Source organism: Acipenser ruthenus, chromosome 7, assembly GCF_902713425.1.
Source record: "Acipenser ruthenus chromosome 7, fAciRut3.2 maternal haplotype, whole genome shotgun sequence".
In the NCBI taxonomy this organism is placed as follows: domain Eukaryota; kingdom Metazoa; phylum Chordata; class Actinopteri; order Acipenseriformes; family Acipenseridae; genus Acipenser; species Acipenser ruthenus.
Genome location: NC_081195.1, coordinates 51,464,794 through 51,485,643, shown reverse-complemented (window position 1 = coordinate 51,485,643; position 20,850 = coordinate 51,464,794). Strand labels below are relative to the sequence as shown.

The following is a 20,850-nucleotide window of genomic DNA, read 5'->3' as shown; positions in this document are numbered from 1 at the left end:
ATCAATGATCTATCTCATCAAATATAGGTACATTTTCAAATTACCAATTACAAAAGTTATTACCTTCAGTAAGATGTGAATTCAGGTCAGTGGCATTTTTCAATAACAAATGCATTTGTTTTCTTTTTCACATAAAACAAATCTAGTAGTCAAAGGAATCCTAAAATCACCACTCAGCAAACGTAATATATTGTTGTGGAACATTGTTGCTTAAAAACAATAATGTTTCAAAATAACATAATTGCATTGCTGTAATATGGACTAATGTGTATATCAACTTGAACTGTACAGTATCCTATCAGGTAGTTAGATGACTATAAAATTACAAAATGCATACTGTTTAGTGTCAAGTATGCCTCCTTAGTCCCTGAAGACCATTATAAAACAGTATATGTTAGCACAGTGCAGTTATTTTTTCTGAACAGCAATAGAAACTGATTTGTCTGACTAAATTCTGGTTTGTGTAATTTGCTTTCTCTGAAAGCTGGGAGCTACTGTTAACAGTTGATTTAAAAACGGAAACATTATTACAGTACATTTAAGAGCACAAGTTTAAACAGGGATGTTTTTGTGTACACACAAGCCATATGCCTGCAAACAAAAAAAGCAAACAAACAAAAAAAAGCTGACATAGTCAGCAAGTTCATGTGGAACTTGAACTGGAGCCACATCTAATCTAATCTAACTCTCACTCTTCTGTGTATTTTACACTGCTGGCTGTTGGCTTGCTCAATGTGTTCAGAGTCTGCTTAGCTGTTCAGTTTGCCTGCAGCAGCACTGGTCACAACAATACACAGAACTAGTCCTTCATGCCATTCATTAATGAGCAATGATTCTTCTTGTGTCATTAACTGACAGTGGTTTATAACTACTAAGAATGGGCTGGTTTCTCAAGGATTACTACTCAAGTGCAACACCATAATGCAATATTTTGGTTTTTTTTTACCTTTTCCCAGCTAAATAAGATAATAATCTCAGTCCAAAGTAATATGCAAAAACCTAAATAAAAAATCTAATCGTAATAAAGCAAAAACTTACTTAGATGAGACATGGGTACATCTGTGTGTAGGTTCCTACCTTTGAAATTGTGTTTTTGTGCCAGTGTTGGGGCAACAGGTTTATAAGACTGGCCTGTAGCTCGACACATTGCCTGCACCCAAATGTTTCGGTCTTGGTCGTCATCACTGGCAAAAACCACTGTATCCCCTTCTTTCACTGCATTGAAAAATGCTCGACCACCTGTAAGACCTTCAGAATTGAAAAGTTAACTTTTTAAGCATACCAAAGAAAAAAGAAAGTCTTATTAAGAGTGAAGTATTTTTAAGTCAAATTGTTCCTTCTGTCCATTACTGCCCCATTGAGAACAAAATATATATTTTTAATTAGGGCATATTTTTATCTGTACAGTCAATTAATGGAGTATTGAAATAATGTAATATTTTCACTCCCTTAAGATTATGTATATATATATTACACATACACACTATACATGGACTGCAAGTCAAATTTTCTTTTGAATGTAATTAAAATATATAACACTATATGGTGTTATACTGATATGGGTACCTGGTTGGGGGTCTGTATAATCCACAGTATATCCTTCCAACTGCATTAGCTCCTGAGGTTCAGATTTCTTCTCCCTGTAACTGCACATGGCGAAGGTGTACTGGCTAACCTGAACAAACAGCAAAAGAAAAAATCCACTGGATTTACAGCTTCTGGTATCCCTCACACCGCAACTTAATAATCATGTTATATATATATATATATATATATATATATATATATATATATATATATATATATATATATATATATATATGTATAATTAAGACAAATAAAGAAATTACAGAAAGTAACCAAGCAGCACATTTCCCTATGCAAAAGGGTCAAATTCTTTACCTGAACAAGTACGAAGTATCTCCTTTTCCAGCGCTTCCAAACCTTCTGACCAAGTGCATAAAGATACCTAACAGAAAACAGAATAAAGAGATATATAGATTACTTTATTTATGTAGATGCATTAGTGTGTGAATGTTCTTTAATGGGTTTGTTGGATTTTAAACATACATGACCAACAAGCCACTACGTTTCAAGGTGAATAAATACATGTGATGCAATACAGAAAATGCCTGAGAAAGAATTAATAATTACAACATTTTAGATTGATATTTTCTTAAAATTACGACTATTTATTAGAAAGTTTTACATACTGACACTGTTGAATTATAAGATTATTCCACTGTATGGTATACAATTTGTAATACTTTATTCAAGTTACCAAATTATCATTAAGTTCCAATCTCATTTAATTAATCACAATATTAAACCACTCATGAGGGGTCACCGCAAAATTCACCTCTTTCAGGAGCCAATGCATACCAGACAAGTACAGAGACAGAAAAAAAGAAACCTTGTTCCTTCTGTAGATAGCCTTTTTTATTCCTTTGCCGTCCTGCTTACCTCCTTAGACAACCTCCTTAGACAAATAACATTTAGCTTCAGAATCACACATTAAACGAAAGGCTACTAGAGGCTGCTGAACAGAACGTAAAATAAACAGCTTTCAGAAAACAAACTGGAAAGTCAGTACACCCAAAAAGTATTCCTATTGGTTGTAACCAAGTTAAATCAGTACTACACGTCTAGTACAACCACCTCGCTTCAAACAACCTGCTGTTTACTTATTAAACGCAATTGGAATTTTACACCCGAACAGCCACGTTTTCTTTGTTTTGACTCGATACTGATAAAATAAATTATTGGATGGGACAAATAATATGACAACGAACGTACTGCATATATGCCTTTATTAAAGAATGCCAGAACCCCTTGGGTAACCGAGTTTTGGGGCTGTTTCTAATCGATTTCCACATCTGTATAACATGGCAAAGCTTTGCCTTACACTTCCAACCAATTCAGTGGATGCGGAACGTGCAGTCTCAATGTATGGGCAAGTCTACACTAGACAGAGAATGTAGGCAGCAACTGCAAGGGGATATCTGCATGCTTGCCTTTAACAAATGACAGCACTCTGTTTTAGTAAGGAAGCAAGTACCACTATTTTTAGGCTTTATTGTGCTCTGAAATACTGTCTACTTCATTATTTCATGCTTAAACAGATCTGTGAAATGTCCGTGAAATAGTAATTTTATTCCGCAACCTACCTGTGAAAAATATGTCAGTTTACCGAGATTTAAGTAGACCCCTACTCATGAGTAATTTGCTGTAAATGTTTTGTAGAATGTGATTTAGTTTTACTGCTTTTAGCTGTTTTTTGTTTTTGTGATACACTCCACCAGTTTTGAAGTATAACAATAATTGTTGCTTAACAGCAGTCAATCAGTCTACAAATATTCCTGCATTAAATAATTGTAGTCCAATTACCCATCAAGCATAACATGGGTCATTAACATTTCTTGAAGTAGAAGTGTCATATATTTTCTTTAAACACCTTTAAATTGAAAAAATATAAGACATACAAGTACAATTGAATTGAATGTTTGTATAAAAGGTATATCTGTACTTCAGCATTCTCAAACCCTTTTCTCATTTAGTGATTTATTTGTTTGTTGTTGTTGTTGTTGTTGTTGTTTTTTAATAAGAACTGCAGTATGCAAAATGTATACAGTACCCTAGAATACTGACAAGGAATCTTTTTGATATATATATATTTTTTTTTTTATGGAGAGTAATACCAGCATGAATTTGATAAGTAAACAACAGGCTCTAAAGACCCTAATGAAGAGAAAGCATCCTGGCTGTCCCCTCAATGCAGGCTGTTTATCTCAGCAATACCACTGGTGTTACACAGGATTAAGTAACAAAGAAATTAGCACCATTTACACGAAGCCGGGAATTAAGTGAAGTACTGCCTTATGTCACAAGGATTTACAAAACACTATAAACACAGCGAGTTAATCCCGCAGTTTAAATCTGCACGTGTTATCTCAAATGGGGTGCGCTTTCCATCGGATTAATACTTCAGTCATTATAAGGTCATGTAAACTAACACCATGGCAGCACTTGTCTCAGTTATGATACAGTATGCATTAGGGGTGCACTAACACGATCGTATGCTTTTACTGTCACCTTTTTAAGTTTAAAAAAACATATACATATGTTTGCCAAGCGTTTTGTTTTTTATAATACAACTAATAAATATATCATTAACAAAAGAACTGACCGTAATTATGATGACTTAACCTCTATCCAGACCCAATTTTACAGCAAGAGACCACTGTTGAATTCTTATGTCAGGGTTTCTATTTATGACTATACTATGGCAGATCTACTGCGTCTTAAAATGTGTGATTCTCATTATTATTATGATTTACTGCTAGCTTTTTCAATTAACCAAGTCTGGGATGAAGACGATCTGAAAACACTGTTATCCCAATGAATGAACAAAAGCTGAAATGTCAATAGACCATCTAGCTAAACATCCATCGCAAGCCAAGCTACCATTTTCAAAAAAGTACTTTGTGTCTCATATCATGCTGCAGTATAAACATCCACTGCCAATAGAAAAGGCAGGCACAGTTCACAGTCTTATTTCACTCTTAAATCAATGCTAATGAATACATGAAAAACAGAATTGTCGACTCATTATCAACTATTCATTGTGCTCAGGAGAAGAGGGGATGGGGGTTCTCAATGCTTTTCACAACTCCTTACACAACATCCTTCTTTACAATCTGAGGAATGAGGCAATCTACGTCTTGAGCTAGAAATCATCTATTCCTGCAAATCAAGCAATAAGAAATATGCATGGGGGGGAAAAAATCAATATATAGTAAGCTTTTTTTTGTTGTTTTTTTTAATTTTACAGGGAGCACAGCGTTTCCTTAAAGAAAAACTCTCAGTCAAGGTTGAAATAGCAATTAATGCAGTCTAAGAAATCTGGGCCATTCTGATCGAGTTCGGTTACCATGTGGCAGAAGTAATCATCCACTTGTGAAAATGATTTTCAGTTCATTCTCAAACACCTTTCAGACACTCATGATCCCATTTAACTGACAACAATACAGGCTATCTGTCGGCATCATAGCAATGGATGTGAAAACCAGTAGGATAGAATGCCCAAGGGCACTTTTAGTCATCACTGGACATTCTGTGCTTGCTGCATAAAATAAGTCCTTCTTTTATTCACTCTCCACAAGATAAAGCCATTTTTCCCCTACTTCAAAGATAACAGACACATCCAAATCAACACAACAATATGGACAGGATCATCAACCCCTTACAATGCATCATTAAAATGTATATTCTTCTTGTTGTTTTTTTGCTTTGTTTTGTTTCCGTGACATTAAACCATTCCTTGCAAAAGGTGCATTGGGGACATTTACATGTACTCATGTGTTTGTCTTTTGTTTTTGTTTTTTTTGTTTCAGAACCACATTGTGAGTTGTTGAGTACATTAGCTTTAAAATACAGCCGCTATTAAAATAATTTTAACAGGCAGGTCATTCCATATGAAATCAATCACCAAAAACTCGACCTCCTTTGATTTGTGAAAAAAAATAAAAATTCCATGCATGTTTGCCTTTGGGAGAGGCTTTGGGTAAATTTTAGGCATGAGTGACATCCCATTCATGAGATACAGCTCATCAAAGCTAACCCATTTTGGACCGCCCCATGCAACCTTTCCATGGTCATAACTTCCTCCATAATTGACACAGAATGGTAGTTTGTGTGTTGTTTTAAAGCGTTCGGATAGCATTATCTTCTCATTCTATGGAAGGTTCTGTGAAGTGTAAGAAAAAAAGTTGTGTGATTCTGTGAACCTTGACCTCACCAAGGTCAAATCGCGTAACCTTGGATTTTTGTCAGTGTTTGATAGACTGTAGCCTAGACCCTTATCTACATTTCCTGCAAGTTTCATTTTGTTCCTGCCATTGATTGAGGCACAACACAGAGTTCAATGCAGAGTGTCAGGTGAATCTTCTAAGTGAAGCAATTACACACCTAATACAATTAAACAATAATATTTAGTTGTAATCAAGTATACTTACCTGTTAAATTGAAACTGCACTGAAGTGGTGCAGCTGTAACAGATTCATGTTAATTAATTAACCAGTTTGGCCTATTAACACGTGACTTAAGTGTAGCACGGGTGAATTAAATACAGATCAATACTGAAATGTGCCCTTTATAAAGTGAAAAAAAACCCAACTATAACTCAACTAAGGTGTGTCCTTAAATGTGATACTCTTCCAAAAAACATCAGTTTAACATTCTTGACATTAAATGTTTGTAGCTAAAATGCTTGCAGTTGTGCAGTCTATTTGATATTGAAGACAATGTGTTGCATTAAATGGCAAGTACTTCCAATGACTTTCTTGGCGTTAAAAACATCAAAGCATTGGAAGCATTTGCAAGGCATTGTAGAGTGTGCTGCACTAAAGGTCGAACCTTAACAAAGAAGCAGATCAAGGACCACCAGAAGCTGAACTTTGTGTATGGCCAGAAGTTATGTTACCCTTGTATGAAGTTGCTAGCCCATCGTCCTGCTGACCAAGACCAAACATCACCTTCAACACAAAGTGACCCCAAGGAGTCTAGTTCCAGAGAATCCAGCTCTCATGTTCAAGACAAACAACCTGAAAGCAATGAAATTTTCAAAGCTGAAAAGGAACATGAGATTTCACAAACAAACAGCCATGGAGGCAATACAAGAATCTCCACTGAAGAGAAGAAAATTGTCACAAAAGGCATATGCAGCTCAGAAGGTAAAGAATTTGCAGAGCTGAAACCAAAGGAGTGTGTATTGTCAGGCAGTAGTGGTACACATGCTGTGTGTGTCTGTCTGTACAACACACCAGAATGTAAAGCTTCCACAACTGAGTGCCAATACCAGAAGTGCTTTTGAATCAAAGTCGGCATTGCTTATCGTATCTCATGTGTTCCCCACCTAACGTTGATTGCCCCTTAGGAAAGTATGAAAATTGTCCATCACTTGAAGATTTCAAAAGCCATCTACAAATGATCTTTCAAGATTGCCTGGTGAATGCAGTGGAGTATCGGAAGTGGACTACAACAGACAGTTCCACCCTTCAGAAAAACCTGTTGATCAGTTCAGAGACTTTCACAAGCCATCACCAATGTCTTCGGCGACATGATTTCATCACAAAGATGCAGACTGCCTATTATCAACAGCTGTGGGATGAACTCCTTCAAGAAAATGAATTCCTAGTTGTTGGTGATTTTGCAGATAACTTCACTTTTGTCGTGCAAGATGAAGCACAATCACCATTGGCGAGACAAAGATAGGAATTATCAGCACATCTCATATGTTGCAATATCAGAATGCATGACTCGCAATCACTGTTCATCTCTTTCAAAAGCATCTTTTGAGGTTCTTGGAGAACAAATCTGGGAGGTGCAGTGCAATATAAGAATTGTAAAAATGTCCTCAACATTTGCCAGCACTTGGAAGATTTTGGCGTGGAAGCAGAGTGGAACTTCTTTGCAACATCTCATGGCAAAATAACCTGTGATGGTGTAGGAGGAACCATTAAACGAATGGCAACAAAAGCCAGTTTACAGCGTCCATACCATGACCAGATCCAGACTCCACACTAATTGTACAGGTTTGTGTAAGACAGCATTCCTGCTCTTGAAGTAGAATACTTCACGATAGCACAATGGCAAGCTGAGCAAGATTTTCTGGAGCAACGATTCCTCAAGGTAAGAACTGTGCCTGGCACTCGGCATCTCCACTTTTTTCAACCAGTTTCCAAAACAAAAGTCCTTGTACAAGAATTCTCCCAGCAACAAAACAAAGAGAAGAATCAATCAGTTGAAGAGGATGTCCTACCATTTGACCAAGTGAAAGGATATGTTAATGTTCAGTATGAGAGTCACTAATGGCTCAGGCTGGTGGTGTCTGCTAATCAGAAGAAACGAGAGGCTGAAATGAACTTCCTGCACCCAAATGGACCAGCACGATCATTCTGTTTCCCATGCCATCCACATCAATTTATTGTAGGCATGGGGGACGTGCTGACATCAGTGGAGCCAACAACTGAAACAAGAAGGACATACACCCTGAGACACAAGGAGATGGCCAAAGCATCAAAAGCCTTGACAGAGTGGCTATGAAGGAAAAGGGCAACTTAAGTATAGGTGAGTGGTAAATTGTGTTGCATGCAGAAATATGATGACAGAGACCTGAAAATGAAATATCTACATTTCCACCACTTCTAACAATATGTTTTCTTTTCCAGGCTCAGTGATTCATTGGATTTGAACAGTGGTAATTACAGCTCTTGGAGAAGCATCACTTAAAATACCAAACATGCGCTGACAGAAGTACCACTGGAGGGGACAAATTTAAACATGCACAATTCAGTAATGATTTAATCCACCTGTATTTGTTTGTTTTAGCCAATTTTGTAAACAGGGCACCTTGGTTAATTCATTAATATATTAATAGCTGGTACAGCTGCACCAGTTCACTGCAGCTTCAATTTAACAGGAGAGGAAAGTATACTCGCTTGCAAATACATATTTTTGTTTCATTGTATTAGGTGAGTAATCGCTTCACTCAGAAGATTCACCTGACTCTGCAATCAACTCTGTGCTGTGCCTCAACCAACGGCAGGCACAAAATTAAACTTGCAGGAAATGTAGATAAGGGTCTAGGCTACAATCTATCAAGACCTGACAAAAATCCATGGTTACGTGATTTGACCTGGGTGAGGTCAAAGGTCACAGATTCACACAACCTTTTTTATCTTGTATTTTTGATATAATTAGTAGATAGTCCTATTTGTGAGCTTTAAAACGACACCAACACCAGCTTTCTATGTCAGTTATGGAGGAAGTTATGACCATGTGAAGGTAGGGAGGGTGTCCAAATCAGGTCAGGCTTTGATGACCTGTATCTCATGAACAGGAGGTCACTCAGGCCTACAATTCACAGTGTAACCATTTCTTCCAAAGACAATATGTGCAAAAGTTGATCAAAATCAAAGGAAGTCAAGTGAAAAATTGCAGTTTTTTTATTGATTTCATATGGAATGACCCAGGCCTCTTAATGACAACTAACTGCGCAAGTGAGCTCATAAAGTGATTTGAATGCCAATGCTATTAAGAACCATCGCACTTCAGATCAAATGAATAGACCCCTCAAACTGTATTTAATATCAGATTAGAATATGAAGTTCTGAACAAGGTACCATATAAAGACATTGTAATTCGGAATTTATAGCATAACAGTTTCCAAATACATAACTAAATTGATGAAACTTTGATTAAAGCTAAATGTCTGTCTTAATTTTAAGTGTTAGTAATTTGAGATATGCACGTCGCGTCAGCTACATAACTACTTAATTAAGAGAGATATATAGTAATAGATTTTCTGTAATATAGAAGTGCACGCATTTCGGTAACAGCTTGGAAACCTTACCAACTACAGATGACTCTGTGAAATTGATTATATGAATAACCTCTTCTAGTATAGTAGCAGAAAGAAAATGACAATTTAGTCGTGAGCAAAATTAGAATGACTGCTGTAGTTTAGCAGGTGGTTCCAATAGTTGCAACAGTGCCCTCTTTTGGAAATCTTAAATCATATATGTACATTTTCCTACAGGAATAAAAAAAAAAAAAACTGTTATAAAACTAGCAAGAAACTAGTCACAACAATAACTTAACAGCTCCTTCCTGTTTCTTCATTTATACTAATTGCCTTTGCAAAGCACTGTACAAGAGCATATTGTTATATTAAATATATAACAGTTTTATACTGACTAGGGGAATAAATAGACCAATGGTATGACAGTATATATTTATTTAGTATACACATAGATGAGTTATAGCCTGGAATTGGCCAGGGGACTAAATCAGAATTTAAAAAAATATATTGTGTGCAATACTTTGCGTTTTCTACTGAACTAATAACTACAAATCGTTGCTGTTTCGTGAAATAATTTTTCAATTTTATAGTGTCTTTAAATGGAACTGTTTACTGGCAATATAGCATACAATTCCATCAGAAATGTGTCAGAAGTCCAATTAAGAAATATTATAAACTTTGTTATTATGAGTGATGTAGGGATAGCCTTCTTTATTTTGCTTATGGCATTCCTTTTTTGTATTTAATGGAATTTGTTACTTATAATAACCTGTCCCAATTAATAGAAATGTGTGTTATCATCTAGTAACAGATTGACTCAATTTAGAGAGACATACTGCCAGTTCCAGTTCTGTTGTCATTCTTTTCATTTTCATTTAAACTAGGAGGCTAGAAATCTCAAGTAGAAGGCAGGGTGGGTATGGGGGTCCTCCCCCAGCGTGGGTGCAAGTGGCAACTCCCCACCCCCTCCCCACCAAAAATGAATTACAGGGTTTTGCAGGGGTCTAAATCCTGCATATCCTGGGCCTAAATATGTGCCTTAATAGGGACCCAAAATTCAAAATAATTGTATAACTTTTTCATTTTTTTATTATTATTTTAGGTGTTGAGATTTAAAGAGCAAGTAAAAGTTACTTGTGTCTATGAAAAGTCATTACAAAATAATGTATTTATATTAGAATTTTACAACCACAAACTTGACTTAGCACACAGTGAATTTCAAAGTAAGTAAAGTACACATATTGAAGCAAACTCTGTTTGGTTTTGCAATAATTACACACAGAAAAAAAGTGGTGAAAGAAAGACAGAACCAGACACCAATGAAACAGATTATATTTCAGGCACAAAAACAAACAATGTCACATTAAATAGATACCATAATGCCAAGTGAGATAGAAGAGAAACATGTGAAGCAATTTCTAAATTAAAGATTAGAAGCAGTATTAATTGGAAGTAAATTTGAATACAGAAAAGGTAAGCCATGAGCTGTATTTTGTTTTCTATTTTTTCATGTATTCAGTTTATTCCTTTGCATGTTATACAAAAAAACAAAAACAAGAGACATTTTAAGTTTCTAAAAATACTGATGGAACCAACCAGTCCTTACATTTATTTATAGTTTTCTAAGATTCTGAGTATACATACTTTCCCATGGCGCCGTTTCTCATTAACTACCGAGTCCGAGAATGCACAAGTGCATTAATAAATAAATAACGTATTTTTTTTTTAAGTTCGTTTCTGTTGCATTTTCTGTAAACATTAAATCGATTTCTTCAGTAAGTTGTATTATTTATTTTCTTTCGTTTAATATATATTTTTTAAGTATGTTAACTGTTACTTGATTAAAATACATACACATAACAATAAATAATGTATTGGCATTTACTTGAACAACGTAGCTTGAAAATAAAAGTCCAGTACATAAATATCAAGTTATAGGCATATGAAAAGGAAAAACATGGAAACTACTTAAAATGGAAAAAAGAGTAATGTTGAAACGGAAAATCACTTTGGTGTACAAATTACATATACAAATGATTTATTAACGTAGATAGTATACTCTCTATTTAAGACTTTCAACATTACTGTTGTAGCTCAATTTTGGCAGAATGTGTCGCCACGAGAGGAACTCAGATCGATGAGCCAACTAACAGCTAGTCAGTACGTCTTTAAGCATAGATTTAGCGCGAAAATACCCTCCCTCCCCCCACCCTTTCTATTGCCTATACAAAGAAAATATGGCTGTTTTGGGACGACATCAAGAGGAGGATCTTCTAAGTCAATGCATAATACATTTTAAAATGCTATAACATATACTCACGGTATTTCGTACACTTTGAGTAAAAAAAAAACGATCTTACACAGAAAACGTAGGTGTTTTGTTTTTAAAAAAATGTTATACAAATGTCATAACTCTGCTCTACGGTTACTGACTCAAGTATATGATTGTACATTTCGGTCTTCACACACAACATCGCTTGTAAGCTCAAAACGGATTGGTCCATTCACGGTGTCCATGGAAACATAAGCCCAGAAACGAAATGGCCTCAGAGAAGGAATGTTTTACTCGACTTACATACGTAATACATTGTGGAAATTGCCGCTATTTTACTGTAACAAAAATGAGTCTGTTCGGGGATAATAACATAAGGAACTTAAATCAGAATTACATTTAAATATCTGTCTGGCATTAAATGCATTTCCCTTTAAATATACTGTATGTACAGTCTTGGCTACAGTACTTAGGTTTTGCTCAATATGTTTCTTATGTAATGGAAAGAAATTCACTCAATGAAGAAAACAGCAATTATTTGCCAATTACAGTTACCATACTAATATGTAATTCTTCCTTTTTCTTCAGTTAAAACATTAATTACTCAAATGAAATGTTTAATTACTGTATGTATTTAGGAATGTAGGCATAATGTCACTGAAATGCCTCCTCCAAAAATCAGACATCTGCAAATTCTTCACTACCTCGCCTCCTTCCCCACCCATACCCTGTCCTCTGCTCATTCCCTCCCCATCACCCTCTGCAACCCCTACTACTCTACCCTCCTTCTCACCCCTCTCAGACTCTGATCTCTGCTCCCTGCTCCAGAAATAAGCCTGCACCACCCCATCTTAAAACAAAAAAAAACCCTCACTGGATCCCTCATCCCTCCAGAACTACCGCCCTGTCTCCCTCCTCCCATTCCTTTCTAAAACCCTTGAGCGAGTGGTACACCACCAGCTCTCTGCTTTCCTGTCAATACATTCTCTGCTCAACCCCCTCCAATCTGGTTTTCGCCTGGCACACTCCACTGAAACTGCTCTGCTCTGTCATAAACGCTCTACTCTCTGCTCGTACCGCCTCCCTCTCTTCTGTCCTAATTCTCCTCGACCTCTCTGCTGCCTTTGACACAGTTGACCACTCTATTCTCCTGTCCTCCCTTGCTGACCTGGGACTCTCCGGCACTGCTCTTGCCTGGTTTTCCTACCTCTCCGAGCGAACGTAGCGGATGTCCTGGCATGGCTCACCCTCCGCCTCTTTCTCTCTTTTCGACAGGTGTCCCCTAAGGCTCAGTCCTTGGACCCCTCCTGTTTTCTCTCTACACCCACTCCCTGGGTCCACCTCCGACTCCGACATTTCCTCCAGTATCTCTACCTGTCTCTCGGCCATCTCCTGGATGCACTTGCATCATCTCAAACTCAATCTCTCAAAATCAGAACTCCTTTTCTTCCCTCTCTTCCTCCCCCACTGCTGATCTCTCTATCTCTATTCCGCTTGAATCTACCACCCTCTCTCCTTCCTCTTCCACCAAGAACCTTGGTGTCACCCTTGACCCCTCCCTCTCCTACTCTCGGCACATCTGTACTCGGGCACGCTACTGTCGCTTCTTCCTCAGAAAAATACACAGAACTTGCCCCTTCCTCATTGACTACTCCACACAGCTCCTAGTTCAGGCCCTGGTACTGTCCCGCCTTGACTACTGCAGCTCCCTCCTGGCCAGCCTTCCTGCCTCTGCTACCCGTCCGCTCCAGCTCATCCACAACTCCGCTGCTTGCCTTGTCTTCTTCCTTCCTCGTTTCTCCCACGCTACACCACTCCTCCGATCTCTGCACTGGCTCCTATTGCTGCTCGCATCCATTACAAAACTCTTATACTCGCCTAACGCTGTCTTGACCTTTCTGCTCCCTCCTATTGCCAGACTATCATTTCTCCCTACTCCCCGGCTCACCCCCTCTGCTCCTCCACCTCCACTAGCTGTACCCCCCCTCCGCTCCCCGCCTCCACAGCCCGCTCCTTCTCCACCCTTGCCCCTCATTTGATCTTATTGTACTTTCATAACTGCTCTTACCTGTATTATGATATTCTGTCAGGTGATATTTTATAATGTGGTATTTTATAATGCAATACTTTATACTGTGATACTTTGTAACAATTGTAAGTCGCCCTGGATAAGTACTATGAAAAAGTAAATAAATATGAATTCAATATACACAAAATAAAAAATGTAAGTGAGACAGGCAGACAGACTTAATATAGTCTTTGAAATTGTGAATTAAGTGATTAATTCTGATGGAAACTAAGCTTGACAGGATACAAACAAGCACATGTTGGCTCTGTCACTAGTCTTTCCTGGCCTTGTTAATGAGCATATTTCATTTAAGTCTAATTAGTTGTCTTTGGTTAAAAATCCTTGAGTTTGGCGTAACAGTCTGATCTGTAACATGACAGGGTAATGAACCATTTCTATATATAATCTTAACAGTCACTGCAGCAGTTATAGCTGTCAGTCTGTTGTACCCTCCCCATCTCTCATTTGCATTTAACACACTAATGAAGCTCAAAATGGGGTTATTACTTGTTGATTCAGACCTGGCAATGAGAAAGTATGCCATGATACATGATATTAACTATTGCTTATGGCAGTTTGCCTTACTGTTAAATTCAATACTGTAAAAACTGCAGTTAATACAACTGGTCTTATCAAGGTCTTCAACTGACAGACAGTTTCATGAATCTATTATGTTAATTTATTTACCCAACCACCCAGTTTTTGGCCTGAAAAAGCTTTTTTTTTTAAAAATAAATCAACAGATGTAATTGTTCAGATTTACACATATCTAAAGACAAGCTAGGTCCCATATGCTATGCAGCATCATTAAGTTGATGCAACTAACAAAACAATTATATACGTCTAGAGATGGACATCAATTATCCTGCAGGAGTCCAATTTAATTGTATTGATGCAAGAGCAATTGAGATTTACAAGATACTTACAAACATTAAGAACTAGACCCTATTGTTTGTGAAGTATGCTATGAATTAGAGTAAGCTTTTCAATTCACATATGCCCAGTTATCTTGGTGAGACAACCATTTCAGGCTTAGTAAATTAAAACGGCATGTACTTTATGTATATCAAACATTCTGAGTTAATGGAACAAACAGTATTACAATGAAACGTCTGTCATGTTATAGGAATCTTTGTCTTCAATGGGGTATGAAAGAGAATTAACTTTTTTGTTTTCTTTTACTAATAAATACTCTCATATACTTCAGAAAGGACTAGCCGTGACAGATTGTCAGCCATTTAGATGAAGTAAAAGTGGCTGAAAAGGCATTCAATCACTCACAAAGTGCCTTTCCTTCACTATTAGGATCAACAGATGGCTGTTTTAGCAGGATCACTCAACCTTAAAATCTGAGGAAAGTGCATAGGGGTCTAAATTCCCACAGCAACTAGTTAAGCTAACATTTCAGGCGCCTGTGAAATTAAATAGAGCAGAGAATCCAAATGTCATGTACAAAACTAACCAACGTTGTATAATGATTATGATTCTTCGGGGTTATATGTCTGATAATTTTCATTTACAGAATAATATTATATGAATATGCAGTACAGTCAGTTCACGTGATATCTTTAAAATTAATTAAATATTGATTTTAAAAGTCTTAATTACACTTAAGAGAAATGACATTAACATTCACCCCCAGCCGTGGCTGTGTATACATCATTTTTCAGTACCATGAATAAGTAAATCAACATGAATATATCACAATACAAAACGTAAGTGTGACAGGCAGACACACTTAATATAGTCCAGACTTTGACACATTTTTGCTAACAATATTAAGTTATGACTATTGGATAAGCGGTCATGCATGGGTTGTTTATAGAAAACATTTTATTAAAATATTTAAACTATTTTTGAACAGGGGTCTATTATCTATTTAGGGATATCAAAAACATTTGGTAAACAACAAGTGGGTTTAAAGGGCAATAAATGTCCCACCACCAGTTAGTTGCCATTCCTATTAAATAGGTAACATTTTGGGGCATCACTGCTCTTGTTGGACAGATTTTTCAATTCAATCATTTAAATATATTTGAATAGCAGGTAATTATCTTTTTTACGATTCCAAAATATTTGGTAAGGAAACAGTTCAACAAACGTAAATACATATATAATTAGGTCTATTTGGTACATTGAAGACATTTTGTCACAGAATTTTATAAGCATATTTTAGTATTACTACTTATGTTATTGAGTGTTTTATGCTTATGGCATGACCTCAAATTGAGCTCAGTTCAGGCATGAAGAGGAGTGTGGACTGTTCTCATCAACAATCCAGCCCAATTATTTAAGGTCAGTGCAGAATGACATTACAATTAAAATTATATCCTCGGGCAATTAAAAATACGCATTCACCTCCTTCGGACTCCTCATACATGCAGATACTCCTGAGTAATGACATTCAAGCCAGTAAACAGCTCCGGCTGCTACTCTTTAAATCTTATTCCAGGAAAAACCCTTTAGCTCCCCTGTGCCCTAATTGTTTGGGATTAAGTTCCCCAGTCAGTCATTTTTATATGAATACAAATGGAGATTGCCGTAATGTGCAATAAGTCAATAAAGAAATAGGCAATGTTGCTTTATCAGGCCATCTCCAATAACGGGTTAAAAATAGACATGCAATGTGTTGTCCAATATGGCCTTTCTTCCTGTTTCTGTTGCTGTGAGATCATTGTAAAAATTAGCTGTGGCCTGCAATTTAAAATTTACAAAATACTAGATCTTGGTTTGCTCACAAAAAGTTGACTTGATGTGGCATGTCAGACCAGACTGTACTGTAATATATATATATATATATATATATATATATATATATATATATATATACACTGTATTATTATTATTTATTTCTTAGCAGACGCCCTTATCCAGGGCGACTTACAATTGTTACAAGATATCACATTATTTCACATTATACAGATATCACATTATTTTTACATACAATTACCCATTTATACAGTTGGGTTTTTAGTGGAGCAATCTAGGTAAAGTACCTTGCTCAAGGGTACAACAGCAGTGTCCCCCACTGGGGATTGAACCCACAACCCTCCGGTCAAGAGTCCAGAGCCCTAACCACTACTCCACACTGCTGCCCTATATATATATATATATATATATATATATATATATATATATATATATATATATATATATATATATATATATATATATATATATATATATATATATATATATATATATATATATACACACACACACACACAAAGTGATGTGTTTTATTATGTCGTTACATTATGAATGCATATAGCTTTAAACAAAGTGCAATGCTAAAATAAATGTTTTCTTATTTTTGTTCTAAAAACAACAACATTATATGGATATAAGATTGGTGGTATGCATAATGATAAGAATTAGAAATCTTATTAGGATAAGCTGGTGTATGTTTTTTCATCACCCTTGGAACATAGCAAGACTACATACTGAGCATCTGTCACTAGAATCCCAGTATATTAAAATACTTTATTAGGTTAAATATTATTCCAGTCTAGTCAGATTAAAATGCAAAAGGTTGTAAAATGTATGTCTGTTTCAAATACTGTAAAGTTTGTCAACAAGCTGATAGAAATGAGCCGTAAAATTGAGTTCCAGTTAACTGAGAGTGGAGCTGAACATTTTGGGCTACATTTATTACGCTTTTATTCCAAAAGCTAATTGAAACTAGAAATATATTTTTACTAACCATATGAATTGCTTTTCATTAGTTTTGAAAAAAAAATGTATTCACTTAGATAAACGCGGAGTAAAACCTTGGAGAATAAACATAATTGATCTGGTATCACAGGATAGACAATTGAATAACCTGCCAACAAATCATTAGCTTTTTAATTATTATTATTATTATTATTATTATTATTATTATTATTATTATTATTATTATTATTATTATTATTTTCTAACCTGTATTTACACTCTTAAGAAAAGTGTTTCTCGCCCATGTAAAAAACAAAAGCCTGGCTTATAATAATGATATCTGAAGTAAAAATACATAAATAAATAAATAAATAAATAAATAAATAAATAAATAAATAAATAGCAAATGTTGTATAAGCTAGTTCTGTGAGCAATTTGTTCAATTATCCAGTTGATATTTCCCGTAATAAACTGTCCGGTTATTACAGGAAACACGCACTTATTAACACCAGCAACAGAGCACACACAATACCAGCACGAACGAATAACCCACTGACATAGACCAGGTAAAGTAAGCTCCCAACAACAAGCAACTGTAGGACACCGGAGATATAAACAATACTGCATGGGGTAGTGTGTTATAAATGAAAATTTAATGCCAACCCTTGGGGTGGGATGCTTGGATAAATGTGGCATCTAAACCCTAGATTAGAATGCTTCCAGAATTATTTTTAAATTCACGTGTTGCTGTTATTTATTTTAGATTTTGTTTTTGATCCGAAGTTTCATACAACACTGCAAATAAATGTTTTATTTAACTGGATTATTTTATTAATTTGCAGTGCCACCTGCTGGTTCTACGGGAAAATGCAAATGCATAATCCTTTTTTTTTCTTCTCAAAAACAGTTTAATTCCTCTCAAGATAGGTGCATTCCTTTAAATTAGGTCGAGTTAACTGCAGTCTTGACAATTATGTTCATTAAAAAGAAAACAACAGATCAACTTTCTCACTTTTCAGCGTGTAGTTTCCTATGCTGATGACAGAATCAAATACAGTACAGCTGTGACCCGATCAGGCCAGAACATTACAGCAACAGATTTCTGGGGCTCTGAGCTCCCTACTGACCAACGGTTCAAAGAGAAAATAAAAGAATTATAAAGCATTTACCTTCACAAATAAATTGCACCTTTTTCAGAGCCAAAGAAATGTTTTCTTAGTTCAGTTCTAAAAATGGGGTGACAACAACATGATATGGATACAAGATGTCAGTGTTCATAATGATAAGCACGATGAATCTTATTACAAAGATAAGATGGTGTATCTTTTTTCATAATCCACAGAACATAACAGGCTCCCAGCTCCCTACAGATCAACGGTTAAATGAGAAAACGAAAGATCCACAATCTCATTCCATCCATCAAAACAGGGCATAGATGCTTATGGCATACAGGCCAAGGAAGACATGAAAACTGCTGTTCCAATGAGATGGGTCAAGTCACATATTTACTGTCTCCCTGCAAATATACAAGTGGGTCCTCCCAGGATCTGACTCATACTGACCATTGGTTCTGGTCCAGAAGGTCAGTGAACATGGGGTTACGGAGTTGATGCTACTGTACTTAAACACATTACTGCACAGCAGGAAAGTATAATGATAATGGGAAAGCAACATCAGAAATGAATATGATACAATGAAGCTGGAATCTCTATCAACGTAATTAAGATGCGATAGGGCATTCATTGAAGTGCTGTGCTTGAACTACTATGCAGGGACATAAATAGAAAAAACTTAATTAAACCGTGTTGACCTTTCATACCGCTAAATGTTTTTGGCAGTTCTTACAAATGCTGGTTCACTTTTTTTATTTGAATCTTTAAAAAAATATGTATTGCGGTAAGGGCTTGTGACAGAGAGTGAGTGAATCCAAGTCATAAACCTCCTTCCCGATCTGTGAGGGCGTTGTATAACAGGAACTGGATGGGTTGGCAATTCACTCCAGGGAAAGTCAGGAATCAGCCATCCAGAAAGGGATACATAGATAATGGACTATTTAGTTTAAAGGCAAAGCTTAAATGAGATAGAAAAAGCAGGTATTCATTAACTATAAATGGCATGTATGTACTACACACTTCTGTCACGGTATAACATGTAAACAATTCACAATGAATCGTTACATATGCCAGTTTAACACATGCAAACAGTGAAACACTTGCATTTGAAGCTTGTTATGATTCTACACACGACAGGTAGATGGAGCTAGTACACTTACTTTCAAGGTTTAGTTTCACACAAATGAAGATTTTTTTTAAAGCACACTCCTTTATCACACTACCTTCAGGACAGGCCTTTTATAGAAAGGTGTTCTGCTATTGCCTTTCTTCTACTATTTCTGTTTCCACCTGGCACTTTTGACTGTGAAATAATACAGACTGCAACACAATCTCCAGCCAAAACAAGCAAACTTAAACACATGAATGATCTTGATGGTACCCTGAAGTAGAGAAGAATGACTATATGTGGGTTAACAGGGGAATGTAAAAAAATTAGAATCATAATCAAAGCACATTATCTGAACATCATATAAACCTAGATATCTGGTACTTTGCATTGTGTTTAGTACCGGTACATTCACCAGAATATGGTGAGAAGTCATGTTATGAGAGCACAATTGTCAGCCTGGTAGCCGTTTGTGTAAGTTGGGCAGCCACGCACAGTTTAAAGTGATCAGCAGGGAATGTCCTCTGTGTTAAATTTGATGGAAACAAAGCCAACGCTAGTCTTTAGCACCATTTTTGTTAAAAGGAATGTGAGAGCGTATTGAACCTCGGGGTACAGTATATGCACCAGCTGTCACCTGCAGAGTCACTCTGTGATTCCTTCTCAACCCACTGCTCTCAAAACTCAAGCATCACCAATGTATCCTTCACATGACCATATTTATCATACTGATTTCCCATTTCACTGCTTTCTGGGTCTTCCTCAAGCACCCATACCGCAAAGTTATACGTATTAGTGGTATTACAGTAATACTGTACCATTATATGAGTGATCATAAAAAACAATTGGGTGCATCATTGGTTTTCTTTATTATCTAAGTTACTAGTTAGTTATGATCTATAAAATTGCTTTAAAAAGACATTTTTATAACATAGTTTAAGTTCTGCAATCTACTATTGATGATATTGATGTATGTTCGCCACCTAATATCAGGAACTAAATACCTCAAATTAAATACCGGTATTGACTGTAATTGAAAATATCCTTTCATGTTATCTAAACTATTAGCACATGTTGCATTAACGGTTTATTTTGAGGGACATGTTTATAGTTTATGAGCTGTTAACAACTAGCTTAACATATATTACATTTAAAAAAAAAAAAAAAAAACATTGTTCCTTTTTTATTACTGGTTAGTTAATATACAGTCACCTATTTATTGATAAAAAAATTAGGCTAAAACTGTTCTGCAAACATCAGATACCTACTGCCTGG

General features: G+C 36.0%; 1 protein-coding gene across 10 annotated transcripts in view; it reads right to left on the bottom strand.

The window, feature by feature from the left end:
* LOC117415650 (calcium-dependent secretion activator 2-like) overlaps window positions 1–20,850 on the bottom strand; it is a 176,654-nt gene that overhangs the window by 86,892 nt on the left and 68,912 nt on the right. For all 10 annotated transcript variants that reach the window (XM_059027246.1, XM_059027239.1, XM_059027242.1 and 7 more), the window contains exons 9-11: window positions 1,903–1,969; window positions 1,567–1,675; window positions 1,078–1,248 (exon numbers count right to left, since the gene is read on the bottom strand). In XM_059027246.1, the coding sequence (XP_058883229.1) occupies window positions 1,078–1,248; window positions 1,567–1,675; window positions 1,903–1,969 (347 nt within the window). The remainder of the gene's footprint in view (window positions 1–1,077; window positions 1,249–1,566; window positions 1,676–1,902; window positions 1,970–20,850) is intronic.